The following is a 17,840-nucleotide window of genomic DNA, read 5'->3' on the forward strand; positions in this document are numbered from 1 at the left end:
AAGGCCTGGAAAGCACCTGACTCCTAGTCACGAGAGCAGGATAAACACACGACAAAGGTGACATCCTACCCCTAGCAAAGCTCAGCTCCAGGCAGAAGCTGGAAGGGGTGGGGGAAAACTTTGCCTCCTTGGCCTTAGGTCATGCAGGGACTTGAGCACAAAGAGAATTAACTCCGTGGCTAAATCCAGATGCTTGAACCCATCTACTTTCACAAGTGCCCCACTGAGCAATAGGGTTCTGATTCTGAAGCCGCTTGATGAGTTTCTGTTCGATTTTGGAATCAAGGTAGCATCTATGGATGAGTGAATATTCAAAAGGAGCTTCAGCGGCTTCAAATGAAGCATGCATGTGTGTGTGGGAGTGTGTTTGCAAGTGCACGGAGACCTGTTTGTCGCCGTCAAATGATTGGTACGAAGGGCTCTAAAACCTCAGAGTAGAGACATGCATGTCCACAGATGGCGTCTCAGTACACGCTTGAAGAGCCACTGTGTGGTACTTGGGAACTAGTGAGAGCCGCCACTGGCTCGTGAGCTAGTGAGCAACAGGAAGTACGGTTCTTTGGCCCTGGTTCTTTATTTGGAAAAGATGGTCTTTGACTGTCTTTAGACCCCGTGGCCTAAGCACCACAGGACGCGGCGGCATTTCTAGATGAAAGTACCAAAGCAAGCAATAAAATGTCACTGGATCAAGAGAGAAACAGACTCCCACCAACACGCACCTCACACGCAGCCCTGAAAGGCCCAGCAGTAGCTGCCGGGCTGTCACCTACAGTAACAAGATTGATCTGTAGTGAAATAGAAGATAATGCAATCCAGAGGAAATAACTTGTGTTTCCTCTGAGAATGTCTCATGTTGTCAACCTTACGCCTGCTTCCCGTTTCTGCCTGCCACGGTGCTCAGCAGCACACACACGCAGGAATACAGCAGGCAGACAGGTAAATCGCAGCTGCACAGTCAACCAACCCAGCCCCTTGGCCAGCCCAGCCCCTTGACCAGCCCAGCCCCTTGGCCAGCCCAGCCCCTTGGCCAAGCCCAAGCCACAGATGCGTTCAGGAAGGCAGAGGCATGGTCAGTGGCCACCGTGAAATGGGTTTCAGAAAACGGCCCCAGTGGCATCCATGGCATTGCAAACACTAGATTTCTGCTGTTTCTTTCTGCCACAACTGAAGTCTCCTCGTTCTCAGGAAGTAACTATCACAGTTCCAGAGTCTGTATACAGGGTGCAGAATGATCTGGCTCGGTCTCCTGTGTCTGTCAGCACTGTCTGGAGCATTATCTCCAAGGTAGAGTGGCAGAGTAACTGGAAACACCGGGGGAAGGGGTGGGCACTGGGTTTGTAAGCTCTCAGCCGTCATTTCTAAGGTGTCTCAGTACAAAATGGTCCTCCAGGAGCAGAGCCATGTACATACTTAACAGCAATTGCATTGTCCCAGTGACACCTTTACATGTATGTTCAACATAAAAATGTTCTATGAACTGGTAGCATCTCAATGACAAATGCAATTCCAAAGTTCTGGCACTCAGGGTAGAACATTCACTACACAAAATATGGGTAAAATAAATTTCATGGAATTGGAAAATATTAAAAACCATTAAGTAGAAAATATGTATATTGAACTTGGTCTATACATTTGCAAGTGTACTATTTTTGGGAATTTTATATATCCACGTAATGTTTTCATCAATTCCAAACCCCCTTCACTTCCCCCACTACCACTTTTCCCTCCCACCTCCTCACTAATTATATTCATTTGCCCACATGTACATCGGTATTGGGCATCTACTTGGGCACGGATCCAGAGAGCCAACACTGGTAAGCCAGTGAAGAATGTGCAGCTCTACATGGGACAACGACATCACACTAAAGCCCAGAATCACCACAGAGAAGACTTGAAGATCCAGAGAGAGTATTCCCCGGCAGCGAAACATTGCAGCTGTGCAGGACAGTGCAGCTGTCCAGGTGAACTTAAAAGCAGCTGTAGTGGCTGCACACACAAGATCTGCAGAAGATCAAGACAGCCGAAACCCCAGCAAGGATGGGGAAGGACTCAGGAAGTCCCACCCGCGGTTGAGAAGCCCCAAGCATATCAGTTTTCTTCAGGGACGCAGACCCTAGGAATACCTCACGAGGGAGATGCCACCTCCGCACACGAGGCTTAGGCAGCCCTCGGCTGTGGGCTTCTTCCTCTTTCAGATGCTATTAGGTCTCAATAGCCAGTGATTTGTAGATGATTACAACTTTTACTGTGCGTATCATTGCAACTGACAGGCAAATCTCATCAATCGAATCCCATGACTGATGAAAAAAGGACCCAAACTTGACATCAGCAGCCTGCCCGCCGTCCTCTGGATCAATTATTGCGCTCAGGAAGGCTCGCCGTGACACAGGGAAAGCAGACCTGATGGAAGGCTCTCCTCCTCCCCTTCACCAACATCCCTGAAACACACGCTCGCAACTCCAGAGCTTTTTGTTTCTAGGAGAGAAATCCTGTTTGAAGTAGGGTAGTATTCACACCACAGCTCATATGCAGGGGCTGCTCTACTCCCCGAGCGTCGCGCCGAACCCCCAATCTGTCAAGGACGAAAGCTGGCTGCAACCATGGACTCTGATAGCGGCGCTCTCATTACACCAACAGTCACGACACCTTTTCAATTCTGCTCATCTCTTAGTCGCTAGTCAAATGGAACTTATTGCTTAGAGCTTGTTGGAATTTTCTGAATTATTTATGAAAGCAGGTCTGCGACTCCAGACTCTTAAAAGACAACACAACAGAACCCTCGTCGTTACCCACAACCTGTCTTCTAACAGGGAACGGATATTCTCCGTAACATGAACTGCACGTTTGGGGTGAAATAACAGTTGTGAAAAAAGTACCGAGCCTCTAAGAATATTTGGAGGGTATTTATGGAATGCCTGGGCATATTTTTAAACCTTTACTGTAAAGCAGCTTTGGGTTCCAGAAAGATGCAGCACACTTATCTCCCAGCTTGGATACAAACAACGAATGTCTGTCACTATTACCCAAACTAGGCTGGAAGGCAGTTCCCCATCATGAGCATCTAGAAGGTTCTAGTCAGTTCATGAACCCAGAGCACAACCGCTATACACAGTGAGGACTAAGACCCAGTTAGAGACACCAGAGAGAAAACATGTTCGTTTCCAGCTAACCAGACCTGTAAAATAGGACACCATTCTCTGTTACCTAACTCTGTCAGTTGGAAAGGCTATGAGGCACGGCTAGGTTGGAGGGCACAAATTGGCAAGCCAGCCTGCTCTTAAGAGCCACACCCCCTGGTCTACATGTTTGTTCATCCATTGGAACTGGCTTGGGGAGCCTTTTGAAAGTAGGAGCTGCCTCTGATACAGGATTCTTGAAGGACGAACCCCTCCAGAGATACCCAAACCCCATGCCAACCCTGCCCTCCTCCCCAGATGTCTAAACCTCAGCCCTAGCCCCAAACATGGTTCAGAGGAAGATGCAGACCCCCAGAAAGATTGAAGGTACTTCATGTCACCATCCTTATAGGGTCCCTTAATTTCCAAAGACACGTTCTAAAGAAGGCAGAGTCCCGTCAACCAAAGCACATAGCCAACAGAAGGGCAACAGGGTGCAGGGAATCTTACCTTGTTGGAAAACATCTGAGGGCATGAGAAAAAATGGGAGAGGGAAGGAAAGAAAGATAAAAATATTAATAACAGTGAAGAAGAAAGCGAGACATTAACTTGCATAAGTTGGCTTTGCTAAATAATTTCCATAAAGCACTCCCTTGAGCACTAAGCTCAGGCCATAGGTGGAGACCACTTTGATCTAAATCATGACTCGATTCTTATGAACTCTGGTTTACTGTCCCTTAAACCTTAACACCAACAATATGATTGGGAACATTCATCATGCTTGTGCTAAGGCTGAAGGACTCAGGACAGTGCTTGACAAGTAAGAAGCAGGACAGTTGGTGGCTGTTGACGTCCCCGATGTCACCATTTCAACAGCCTTACAAAACAGGCTCTGTAATCATTCCTATTTTATAGCTAGAGAAACTGAGTCTCCAGAAGGCAAGATAGCTCATTCAAGGCCACAACATTGGTACTTTGGATCAAACCTAAGCCTGTATGACACTGAAGATTCTCTCAAGCTCTAAAAAGCTATCTGATTGGTTGTAGACAACAATGCCTCACAAAAGCATAAACAGATATGCGGCTGGGAATTCAATCATACTTAAATCATATAAACAAAATATGTATACGTTCCCCACTTTATAACCCCATGTCCTCACAGTAAACCCTAGGCCAATGTCTGTTAGAAAATGACGAGGTATTCATGCTTTGTGCGTTTTCTTTCAACCACTGTCTGAGAGCCTGGTATGCACCAAGGCCTGGTTCTTAGCAGCCGCAGTAAAGAACACCAACACGCTGTCACCAGTATCCTCCCAGCAGGACCTCCAAGGACAAGTGTGTTTTGACCTTTGAATCGAATATACATGGATGGCAGAGCACCATTTTTCCTAAGTGTAGCCTCTTTGCTCAACAGTGTATTTTTTAATCTGATGTTGGTGAGTTTTTAACTTCCTTGAGGAGTGAGAAATTAGGAATCAAGACAGATGTTCCTCCACATCTTGCAGTGGCCAGGTACCTGTACCACTTTTCTTATCTATGTCCACGGGAGCTTGGCTGCCCAATCACCGATGATGTTTCTCACCTGCTCATGCCTTTTAATTTGGTATCTTCAAGATACAAGCGTATCACCCAGACAGGAGCTAGCCTTCTCTGTCTGCAGGGCTCCAGAAAGAAAGTTTGAAGGAAAGATACTTCTAGAAGATAGTTTAACAACATATAGAAACATCCAATCTGCAGTCCTTGAGCAAACAGTACTACTTACTGTTTGCTCAACAAAACACCTAATGATGTAAGAGAAACATAGAGAGAAGATCACCAAAGTATTGTTGGCAATGGGAAAAATACTGGATGCTGCCCACAGGCAACAGAGAACCAAAGCAATGAATCCATACTTGGCTTGCTGTGCAGTGACTTAAATGACTGAAGAGGATTGGTGAGATGGGTTAAGCAAAGCTCTGGTCATGCAAGACTGACAACCCAAGCTTCTGCCCCAGAAACTGTGTAAAACTTAAAGGTAAGAAAGGACTCCTCAAATTTGTTGTTTGGCCTCCACAGAGATGTCATGACGTGTCATGCCCACCTCCCCACATAAACACAGAGTTTTGGTGTTTTCTTTATTTTTAATTAGTAAAGACTCTGGTTGAGTTCATATGAAAATATTGCATGCTCCCTAACGAGCCATGAATACATGCGTGTGCCTATGTGCGTGTGCATGTCTGCCTTAAGAGAGGTGTGTGACAACGGCCACAACATATTGCTTATCTTTGGGAGTTGGAATTGGAGTTTTTAAATCTTCTATGAGTTTTTATACATTTGGGGAGGTGGTTCGAGACAGGGTTTCCCAGTAGCTATGGAGCCTGTCCTGGAACTCACTCTGTAGACCAGGCTGGCCTCAACATCACAGAGATCCGCCTGCCTCTGCCTCTTGAGTGCTAGGATTAAAGGTGTGTGCCACTACCGTTCAGCTCAGTATTTGAATCCTTAGCAATGAGCATATTTTATATTTGTAATCTCAGTTTACAACTAAACTTATCTTCATTAAAAGCTAAGTAAGAACTTCATTGTCAGCATCAACTTTACGTTAGTGCCACCTGACACCAGCTCCGATGCGGTCACAAGAGCCATGAATAGTTCAGACACTTCCCTGACACATTAACGGATCAGAACACCTTAGGCTGCAGATTTCATTCCACTCAGGCACATCCTCCAATTTTATTAATTAAACCTTTTCTCTGACAATTTCATACACATATCTATCGCAATGTAATTACCCTCACTCCCACCCTCTCTTCTCTCTCTCCCACCCGCAATCCTGCCTCTTCCCTCCGTGTCCCCCGTGAGAGCAGACATGCTCATCGGGACCAATGCTCTCAAAGTCGCTCTGGCTTGTCTGAGAAACTCTTACAAGCTCCCAATTCCCCAGCGGCACGAGACTTCTCCCGACCCAGAGCAAAGTCACGTGGGATGTGGACGGTCTGCGTCAGAGGCACCACACTGACTCTGCTCTCAGTCCCGTTCTCAGTGAGCTCTGCATCTCCAGAGCCACCCAGCCACAGATCGGAGATATGGTTTTAAAAAACCATGGACAAACATGTTTTCTTATGATTATGTTCTAAGTAACAAGAAATACATTATCAAGGTTATATATACAGCCCTTGCTATGTTAGATTTTAGAAGCCATCCAGAGGTGATGTGAAGCATACAGAAAGGTTTTTATAGCTGACGAGCACACACTGTGCCATCCTCAAGGGACTGGAGAATCGGTAATTTCTAGCAGGCACAAACCTCTCCTGCACACATCACACAGTATCCTCTAGCCTTGGCAATTCATCTTCAGTACAAATGCTGGCCCAGCAGTGAGATGCCACTGCCCAGGGACTGAGGAAAGGGCTGTGGGCAGCTCCTGGAATACACCAGTCTATACAAGCTTGCTTCCTGGACCCCACAGCCGGACACCTACTCTCTGACCAAGCTTGCTCTCCTGATGGAAGCCTCCCACTTATCCTTCAAATGTCACAGCCACCGTGAAGCGATCTTGCCATTTCTACCTGTGTTCCTAGAGTAACCCATGCATGTTGCAATTATAGCTCAGGTTATAATTAGTTATTTACGTAGACTGTGTGTTCCTGAGGATAAGAGCAATGGGCCTTAAACGCCTCCCTAGGTCTAGCCTGCCTGGCACTGTGTTACCATTGAGAGGGAAGGGAAAGGGAGTTTTGTCTCACCATCCCCTTATCATACAGGTGAGGAAACAAAGTCCTGGATAAAAGGAAAAATCCTTCCTAAGGTCACACATGGAGTTCAAGACTGAGCCAGGACTGCAGGAGACTTATTTAACCTTAATGAAGTTAAAATGCTCATCTCGATTATTAGCAAAGTACAAATTAGACATTTATCATTCCCCTTTAATGAATACAGACAAAAACCTTCAACCTTGAAAACATCAGGGAAATGAGATTAGTCTCTCAAATACAGACCCAGTCTCAACCCCAATCTCGACATCCGTCCAGAACCCTCTACCTCCTCTTCGTGGTTTTGACAAGGAACACTTCTTTCAAATCTCAGAACCGACTCAGGTCATTGGAAAGCATCAGCCGTTACGGAGAAGGGAACCAGGCCTGATTCATGGTCTTATTCCTCCCAATCCTACTGTGTGTGTCCCATCTGTACAGGCAAGATGTTCCTTAGCTCTTCCATCCGCGAAGCTCGCCTAATGTTCATGTACCTATCTGAGGCTGATGTTTTTTCAAAACTTTCCGGCGATATTTTCATCTTGGCTTCCCAGTAACACGTAAATCTGAATAAACACTAATGCGGATACTACAACGTGCTGGACTACATTTATGTCTTCCAGGTCTGGGGCATAAATCTCCTCCTTCTCTAGTAATGGCTCACACACCTTCTCTCCCAGACGGAAACGGCCACCCAAGCTCAAGCTGGAATGATCCGTAGACGGAACTGTGCAAATCGGTGAGCAGAAAGAGGGAACCTGACACTTCCCATGTGTTCTAGTTACATGTTACACTCCACCGCACACGCACGTTCCCCCAAAGCAGTGGGTGTTACAAGGTATTATCCCCCAAAAGTTCACAGTATCATTTCCCGCTCTAATGTTTGTGTGCACGGCAACTTCTCCAAAACCATCCGCTGTGGTCACTCCTAAAGATCAAAGCACTGGAACGTGAGGATGGTGTTCTGATTTCGGCCTAACCAGACGAAGAGGAGAAGCACTCAGGAGATGACCTGCCCCCTTTGACCTCCCATTTCCTTGCTGCAGACACAGGGGCATATTCTAACACCACTCCACAGAAGGGGGAAGGTGAAGTTCACTAAGTTATTCAAGCCATGGAAAGCTGCTCCGAGGCTAAGACGCTGCCGTATTTCCCACCCTCCCAGGATTGAGAATCACACAAGTGCAGAGCTGCCAGTGACCACGACCCCAGCCACAATTAGGTTGAGTCCAAAGGACACCAGGGACACCAATGCAGAGGAAAGCAACTCCTTCAGACAAAGCTCTCTGCTCAGACTCACTTCCCCAGGGAGTAAATCTCAACCCCCATCACTCACGTGAACAAAGAAAGCCTGTTTCCCAGCCCCTCTCCCCGACCCCCCCACCCAAGTCCTCCAGCCCCTGGAGTCCTTCTGGTCCTGGTGACAGATGAAAGACCATGTGTGAGCTGACCATTCAGATGTGGGGGGAAAAATAAGGAAGAGCCCAGATCTGCCTTTTTTTAACGTGATGGAAGACCAAGGATGTGTGCCCCACCCCCACTATGGCGGGATTCAAACTCCAGAGCTCTGTAATTCTGAGACCCCAGAGACCTGGGTCATAAAAGACTAGATTATCTATTATTATTAATAAGTTATGGCAATTAGGCTGGATGATTCCTAAACGCGGCTGATGAGAAATTTTCTTGAGTACTGCTCGTCCACACAGCTAGTGTTTACCTCTATTAAAAATGATTTAACTACACTCTGGGTGAACCCCTGTCTTGCCCCTGGATTAATAATTAGCAGTGCACAGAACCACGCGGGTTAAGTGAGTTGGCTGTCCTTTATTTATCTATGGCTTTGTTTTATGAGGAGAAGCGGATGGCAGTCTTATTGCCCATGCGGTTTGCGAGGGATAATTTACTGTTTCAGTCCACAGTCCCTGACTACAGGTAGAGAAACCTCAGCATTGCTCTGGATCGCATTGCTCCGGATCGTACTTGTGACCCCCCCCCCCACACACACACACCACAGCATTCCAGATCTGCCCAACAGAGAGCGTGTGCATGCTGCCGCCTCCAAGCCTGGGGAGGCGCAGTTACAACCTCCCCAACAATGTGATTAAATTATGGATGAGGGCCGTTTAGTTTCTTGAAAATGCGATGCACTTAACTCCCATTTAAGAAGTCTCACCTGTCTTACGAGTTCTCCTGTGGTTTGAGCTACTGAGAGAAAATCCTTTTTCAAGTCAAGGGCTTTTACAGTAAAGCACTATAAATTTTACTTGCACCCAACTAACCAGGGCTGAGGAAGGGATGTAGAGAGCAGCCGGAGGGAGTGAATGCTGCTTCCTTGAAAGGACTCACACTGGCCATTAAACCAGCGTCACTTCCCCTATCAGTGGCACTGTCTCCATCACTGAGTCCCCAAGCACAGTCTCCTCCACACAGGGTCAAGGGGTAATCAGAACCCAGGAAGAATTCTACAACTGCTCATTAGTACAGGTGAAATGCATTCTTTTCTGCATTGAAAAACAGGGCCTGCTCCTGAGTCCCCTCTTACAGAGGGCAAGCCCTCTGTTTTCATTAATTAGGTTTCAATTCAAGATGTGTATGCTACTTTTACTTGATAAATAATTCTAAGTGTTGGTGTGTGCACATGTATGAACCTGTATGAACATGTGTGGAGGCCGGAGACCAATGTCAGGTGGCCAGTGCACCTCAAGGACCCACCTGTCTCTATCTCCAGCACCAGGTTATAGGTGACTGTTTCTACGTCTGTCTGGCTCTATTGATTGTTCCCTTGCGGCCCGAACTGAGGTCCTCGGGATGGCAGACGAGCACTCCACTGACGGAGCCATCTTCCCAGCCCACCATTCCGCCAGTCCTGTTTTAGGCTGACTAAACTGAGGTCCAGTTTTGTCACATTTGTGTGTTCTTCCCAAAGAAGATGGAATGACATACCAGCGTCACCATGACAGTGGCTGCTACCTCCAGACAACCCAGAATGAGGACTTAGCCCCTTAACAGGTAGAAAGTCAGGATAATCGTTCAACCTCCTGTATCCTGTGTCCTGATCTATAAAATGGACAGGCGACCATTTTACTCATCACAGGAATCAAGTTGGATGCCTCAACCACCACATACATGTGGACATGGTAGTCAAGACTCAGGCAAGCCCTGGACGAATCACCTCCCTAGCCTGCTTCAGTTAGTTGCTAAGTTCGTTCAGTCTTGACTTTCTCATCTGTAAAAACAATAAAACCCATCTATCAGAATTCCCGTGACCATTCACAGTTTCTCACACATAAAACTTCCGGCACTTGGAAGTTGGTCCAGGGTGTGCGTTTCACGAGTTGAAGCAATGTTATCGTTATTATAATAAGCAGAACAGACCAACAAGATGGCAATCTGAGGTTCAGAGCAGGTCCCAGATCCGACCATGCCGTCTTGGACAAACTTCACAGCCTCCCTGTGCCTTGATCTTCTCTGGATGGCAGCATCCCATTAACAATGTTCTTAACGCTAAGAACCAGCCAGAAGGACTTGGTGCCGAGAGCAGTTGCTGATTTTTACGAAACACCGCCAACTGTCATGGAGGCTGAAGTGATGCATGCGAGCGAGGAAACCTGGGATACGTCAAGTCTTCTGTGCAGTCCAGCTGCATTACTCGAGGTATCCTGACGACTTGCTTTAAAACTTCTGTGACAAATGCGGTACTCTAGAAAGAGGACGGCGAAATTCACTCTTTTCACCTTCTAGCTGCACACTGCTAAGAAACCCCAAAGGGGGTTTCAAATATTATCTCATGAATATTACACCTTATGAATGACTTATTTGGGGGCTTTGAAATGTGGGGCTCAATGGCACCCAACCTTAAAATGCCAGCGTAGGAAGAATGAACAGGTCTCAGAGATTCAAGAACCCCAGGGCTGGGCCCATGTTTCCAGAATCTTCTGGCTTTGCCTACCTCTTCTGGCCCTGTCATTACTAAAGACGGCCATTTAAGGGGCTCCCAATGGAGACACACTTTCTATGAACTAAAGGTCAAAAGAGATAGACAGTAAGGGAAAGCTGGAAGAATTAGCCTGAGAAAACAGTTTTGGTTCTTAATTAAATAAACCAAAGTTTGAGCATAACAGAGCACTTAACCAGAGCCCCTTCCTGCCTGGTGCAGGTCTGCCACACTGGAGCCCTGCCAATGTCACCGTCTCCTCCAGAGGCTCTCCTTGCCCTCAGTGGCACCACAGGGCTGTGATTAGCTTTAAGTGTCTCCAAAGCCAGACAGCCCAGGCAGTCCCATGCCACACAGCGAGTACCCCAAAGCCTCCCACCTCCTTATGGCACACACAAAGAGTTCAAATTGAACAGAGCCCGTGTGAGCCTAGGCTAAAGCTTTAGGGACTGTCTCGAAGGTCCTGGATGTTCCTCGCTAGTCCCATCCTCCCTTAGTCTCCCTGACCTTCTGGTCCTGTTTTGTTTCAGATCTAGGCCCAGGAAAGCTTTGCCGTGTTTTCCTCCCTCCTACACCTCCCTCATCTTTCATCATCTTAGAAATTAAGACCGATACGTTGCCTGTCACTGGGCTCTGTCTGAAAGCACTTGGTGCTCAGTAAATGTCTTTTGTTTGTAAGTAAGAAAACACACGTGTGTGTGTGCGCGCACACACACACACACACACACACTCCAATCCTGAAATAGACTCCGTTACATATCCGAGGGAATGTGTTGCCAGCATCAATCTCCGACCTTACACTTGAACGCCATCAGCCCACACCGACTTGGGGCTGGCAGTGCAGGGACAGCAAGTAAATGTCCCTAACATTTTACGACATTCTCTCCCTAGTATATCTCACTCCTACCACCGAGGTATAAAGCTCTTAACTACTGAAAGAACATAAAAAGATAGATTTAGGAATAATACTTTTTATGATTGCATTCTGTACACTGTGAAAGTTATGTCCAAGTCCGCAGGTCCTTTATGGCTGACAGAGCAGAACAGTGTGGCTTTCCAGCTAACCGCGCGTTTATACCCGGTGAAAATATTTTCAACTGAATTACTTTCTGAGTAATTATAAGAAGGCTAATCGAGGCTTGATGAATTCACGTACAAATACTTCAGACTTTGCATTAAAATCCCTAGGATATGAGAGTGTATTCAACTCCATCTCTCTAGCAACCAATGGTTTCCTTCGAAAGAACAGCACTCATGACTTTCTCTGCATTCTTTTGAACCTGCTGAGAAACCCTAGGAAGCTATGCTAATAGCCCAAACAAAGGGGGAAGCTGAACATGACATCATTCTAATTTCCTAAACTTATGTAATTAAATAGTAAGAGCCCTGAAGTATTTTTACTAAGTATCTGCATGTGCCAAGAACTGAGGAGGTGTCCTGTGTTAGAGCAGAAATCACGCCACAGCTCTGTAACAGAGGCAAGAAACATGATTGGTAAAACATCACGATGTATAATAAGCCTTATATTCTCATGTCTCCAACGCCAGTCATTTTCCTGAGTCCCAATCCACACTATAGGCGAAGCCACTGCATTCTCTGGGATTCATTTCCTCTGCTTGCAAAATGGTGCGTACTAGGTGCGGGCTAAGGTCGCTCACAGGTCTAAAACGTGGTGGTTTTATGCTTGAAATTACACACATTACACTGAATGAGCTCTTGTTGTGTGCAGCTTATTCGTCTTCTTATCTAAGCCAAATTACATTCAGAGGGAAAAAAATCACTCCCTGCAATTCACGTACATCCACAAACACATCCATAACGCAGCCTATGATTCTGCATTTATCCCAAGATATTATCTCCACGGTAAAGTATTTTTCCCATTACAGATGAATTATAAGCCATTTGAAACCTATAAGGTTATAGTGGCTCATGGCATCAATTTCTGATGTCCCCCCAACACCCGCCCAACATACACTTCCTGAAGCATTCTCTTGGTCTCTGTTTTCAAGCCAACTGATTAATTTCATCACAGACATATTGTTCCGGCAGGTCTGAGAGACCCAGGCTTTCATCATATTGGTTACCCAGTCTCCAACATTCAAAGTAGGCATTTACAAATGTCCAGGAGAAGAAATCGCTCTCCCTGCTAGGTGATCATTACCAGGATGGACAACTTTAAAGCAAACAGAAGACAAGGACCATCATCATTATTTTGATGGCTTGGCACAAATTACCTTCAGGAGAGCTCCCAGGAGCCAGAGACAATTAAAGTCGGAGTTCTGAGAAGATGCCCCTAGCAGTCAAACACTGCTGATCACCATGAAACAGGCCCAAAGACTCACAATAGACTAGAGACACAACCCAATCTAGGCTGGGCTCCATCTCAGGTCACGGCAGCTTCTAGCCTCTGATCTAAATTAATCTGGATAAACTTGGGCAATTTGTTGAAGCTTAATGGGTGTTTTAAAGGGTGTTTAAGAAGAAAATACCAGTAATCTGGGGCGATAGATAGATAGATAGATAGATAGACAGACAGACAGACAGACAGACAGACAGACAGATAGAGAGAGATAGAGAGATAGATAGATACTCACTCTTGCAATTCCACAGCTGGGGAGGGGGCTCCTGTGGTGAAGGGCTTGAAGACCTGAGAATGTGTCCAACACCTATGTAAAAAGCTGGGTACAGCAGCACACGCATGTAACCCATGTCTGGGGATACATAGATAGGCGGATTCCTAAGAGTTGCTGGACAGCAGCCATTCTAGCTAAATTGGTTAGCTCCAGGTTCTGTAAAAGATGCTGTCCCAAAAACCAGAGCAGAAGCTGGTCAGTGGTGGCACACAGCTTTAATCCCAGCACTAGGGAGGCAGAGGCAGATGGATCTCTGTAAATCTGAGCCAACCTGGTCTACACAGTAAGTTCCAGTATGGCCAAGGCTACACAGAGGAACCTTGTCTTCAAAAACAAAAACAAACAAGCAAACAAAGAAACCAGAAGGAAGAAGAGTTGAAGTTGGCTTCCTTGTGTATGCCCCCACACACACGCAAGTGCAAAGGAGAAATAGATGCAAGCAACTCCAGCTTCTAAATTCCAAACGGACACTGCACTGAGACCTTGCACTGGGCCCCTCTGCGCTGCACTCCCGGGTCATGTGCACATCTGTCTCCCGTGCACTCAGGTATACCCACTATCTTTCTGTCTGACTGAGCTAAAAATACAGCACCGGGAATATGATCATCATAGTTCCAAAGCCCAGAGTAAAATAGTAGCTCGTCCTAGGTGCGTATTAATGTTAGTATGTTTCCAGAGCTTTCCATGCACCTGGTTCTATTTTAAGTTCTTTACATAGACAGACAATGCTCTCAATCACTCTACAAGAGAGCTGTTATGAGGCTTGCCTCCCAGAAATGGAAACACAGCCCCCTCTCACAGAGGATAAACTAAAGTTGTCAAAGGTCAGAAGGATGAAAGTCAGCCAGGATTCAAGTTTGAAAAAAAATCTGGTTTCTGAGGCCAAATTTGTTCACTTTGATACACTGTCTCTTGTAAATGCTACCTGGTAGCCATGCAGAAGGAAGGGAAAACAAGTAACCAAGCCTCTTGGCTTTCTTTCTAGTCCTGATGCCTGGAGATTAGGCCCCTATGCTGAAACCTAGCAAGCTACAGGCATACAGAAGGTATTCCAAACACTCAGCACAGTTTCTAACGTAGCACACTCTCAGGAAGCCTGGGAAGCTGATCAGCCTCTCTCCAAGGTCTCATGTCAAGGGTGTGTGTGTCCAAAGTACATGTGAAGCTGGTCTCTTCTGTAGTGAAATGGGTTTCACAGAGGTTAAGGGAAGCAAAGAGCTGAAGACACTTTGCCAATCACCTTTGCAGCAGTGAATGGACCATAAACCTGAGAGGACTCATCCGCGTGCAGCCGGGGTGGTTGCTGCAGCGTGCACCCCACTAAGTGCCCTTTTAAGAAAAAAGGAAGTTCATTTGGCAGTTTAAGGTTCTTCTAAATCTGTGAGCTATTATTCACTGACCACACACAAATCATAAAGCGTAAATGTCATTTTCACGATGGATTTGTATAGCTGGCTTGCCAGCAGCTACCAAAGAAAGAATTCTAGCATATCACAAAACCTAAAGCGTTTAAATCATGCTATATGTATTTTAGCATGGTGGTCGGCACAGAGGTCCTCTTCCCAGACCAGGCAGCGGGAAGGTAGTTACCACCTTGGAAACAGAACAGACTATCAGACAACCAAGCCTCCCACACCTTGTCCTCGAACTTCTCAGCCTCCAAAATCTCTGAGAAGACGCACCTCTCTTCTTCATAATCTGCCCAGAGCGCTAGCGTTTGTCACCTGCGCACAAACCTCGGCATGCCTAGGAAGAGGGACTCGCCAATGAGGAATTGCTTCTGTTGATCAGCCCTGCCACATCTGCGGGCATTTCCTTACTATGCTTGATGAGGCAGCTCTAGCCTAGCATGAGTGGTGCCATCCTGGGAAAGTGGGCCTGGGCTGTGTAAGGGAAGCAGCAGGGCAAACAAGCCTGGAAGCCGGCGCCTCCAGGGTCTCCTTTCGGTTCCTGCCTTGGGTTCCCTGGATGAAGAACAGTAACCAGCAAGGTAAGATAAACCTTCTTCCTCCTAAAGTTGCCCTAGGCCACGGTGTTGGTGACACCAACAGAAAGCAATCTGGGAAAGATCCAGGATCAGGTGCTTTGTTATAATAGCACCAAACAACAAGACACATGGCCAGAATTTAAAAAGACAGAACAAGGGGGGTTTGAAGTTATTACTTGCATACTGCTGATAATTAAAAAAACTGCTAGAATCACTTTGGAAAAACAGTGTGGGAGGTTCTCAATTTGTTAAGTACATAGACGTTTTCATATGATCCACAATTCCACTCCTAGGTATACTGTCGAGGAGCGGCCTTGACCAAAACACTTATTAACAGGGTATAAAAAAGAAATATAAGTAAAGAATATGAAGACACATAAAAAACAATAAGACAAAAAACATAGAAAGTATCAGGAGGCTGTTCCAGTGATTACTGAAATCCTGAAATCCGCCTGTTTATTTTTCCCACAGGGGGAGAAGGTAACAAAAGCCTTTATTAACATGATACAAAAGGGTAACTCACACAGTCAACTCTGAGACATCAAATCATTAGCATTCTGTTGTGTAGATAACTAAGGGGCTCTAAGTCAAGTAGCTGAAGATCGCCCTTCCCTAGGTGATCTCACAGTTACAAAAGAAAGGAGCGGAAGCACATTTTTATAACCTGATCACCCCTCAGGATGGCACTGAGCTATCTTAACTTCAAAAGAGCCAGGCCACCAGCTCCTGAGTTAGGAGGTGCAATTAAGCCTGTTAGTCTCCAAATCTCTGACCCTCAGACAAGGAGTAAAGGGGCCCGCAGCAGGCCTCCACAGTCTATGCCCTGAAGAAATGAATGTATGATCTAATACCTGTTACACTCATCTGAGGACAGAGTTTGGGTCCTCAGAATCCACACAGAAGCCTGGCGGCTGTGGTGGCCATCTGAGATCCCAGCACTCTGCTGGGGAGACACACACAGCACAGCTCTGGGACAGTACGGATGGACATATTAACCCATGTTGGAAAATTCCAAGTTCAGTAAGAAATCTTTCCTCAATCAATAAAGTGCAGCGTGATCTTGGAAAGCACCCAACGTCAACTTTTGGTCTCCACACTCACATGCCCACACGTCACACTCACACACGTGCAAACACACACACATCACACTCACACACAAATGCAAAACATTGAAAATATACCCACACAGACACTTGTGCACAAACACTCACTTCAGCATTAGTCCTCATAACAAGAAAGTCTAAACCATTCGATGAATAGGGAAGTAAAATGTAGCGCATTTGTATGGTAGAACACGATTCAGCAATACATGAAATACTAACATGAGAATAAGACCCATATGAGCCATACTAAGTAAAGGAAGCCAGTGACATAGGATCATAAGTTATGAATACACAGATAAATGAAATACATGAATCCACTTATAGCAAATGTCCATACCATACAAATGGAGAGACAGAAAGAAGGATTAATGGACGCTGCGGAAAGGAGTCACTAGGTTGTGATCAATTTCTTTTTGGAGTAACGAGCACATTCTAAAATGGACTGCGTGGTGGATATGCAAGTCTGGGAACAGACTAAAGCCCTCTGAACTGCATGCTTTATGTGGAGAAAATGAAATGTCTGTGAATCACATCCAAGTAAAGTTGTCTCAGAGAATGAATTCGTTTCTAAAGACTAGCAACCACAAAGGCTGCCTCTTCCAAGTTGCAACTGCATTCCAGTCCTCCAGCCAAGGGACACGTTTAAAGAAACAGATGCAGGAGCCTTGATGTCATGATGGGCACCAAACAAGTCATGTCCAAATGAAACACTGTATCCTCTCTCTCCAAAGGGTCAAGGCTTGGTACCTCTTGATCCTTGAACTGCCCAATATGGCAGCCTGCAGGTGCATGTGACTTCCCAAGATGAGGAAAACAATGAGTCACAGAGCAACATGTTTTCAGGAAACAGAGATTCAATGACTTTCCTCAGAAAATAAAGAGGAGAGGGATAGCTTATGAATAATTGCTTATTTTCAATTATATCCTCCAATATGTTCAACGAACGGGGCGAAACATCCGCATTAAAATTAATTTCACCTGCGCTTGTTCAGCTTTAGCACAGGAGAGAGAACTCTTTATAAAGTACTTATACGTGTGGCTCGTACTGTGCTCCTACTGGACGCTGGCCTCCTACTCAGAGAGCTTTGAAGTATTTGGAGATCTAGTGCTTACTTCTAATAAAGGAGTAAGTCATTGAAACTCTCCCGATGCTCAGTGTTGTTAGAAGATTATTTTATTCAGACTTCTAAATGGTAATTAACTTTGAAGTCCACTCAACGGTTATAAAACGGCTGCCGCTCCGCAATTATGGAGGCACAAACAGTTCCTTGTCTGCTCCTTGCTGCCAAGTGGCTCCCCAGACAAGGGTGGAAGATGTTCACCGTGGCCTTTAAAA

At 45.9% G+C, this 17,840-nt stretch overlaps 1 protein-coding gene across 7 annotated transcripts in view; it reads right to left on the reverse strand.

Annotated features, from left to right (window-relative positions):
- The window catches only part of Gfra1 (GDNF family receptor alpha 1), a 221,303-nt gene that overhangs the window by 154,613 nt on the left and 48,850 nt on the right, over positions 1-17,840 (reverse strand). For 3 of the 7 annotated variants that reach the window (XM_075974534.1, XM_075974533.1, XM_075974535.1), the window contains exon 5: positions 3,627-3,641. The exons of the other annotated variants lie outside the window; for them this stretch is intronic. In XM_075974534.1, the coding sequence (XP_075830649.1) occupies positions 3,627-3,641 (15 nt within the window). The remainder of the gene's footprint in view (positions 1-3,626; positions 3,642-17,840) is intronic. 7 annotated transcript variants of the gene reach the window in all.

Source organism: Microtus pennsylvanicus, chromosome 5, assembly GCF_037038515.1.
Source record: "Microtus pennsylvanicus isolate mMicPen1 chromosome 5, mMicPen1.hap1, whole genome shotgun sequence".
Taxonomy (NCBI): Eukaryota; Metazoa; Chordata; class Mammalia; order Rodentia; family Cricetidae; genus Microtus; species Microtus pennsylvanicus.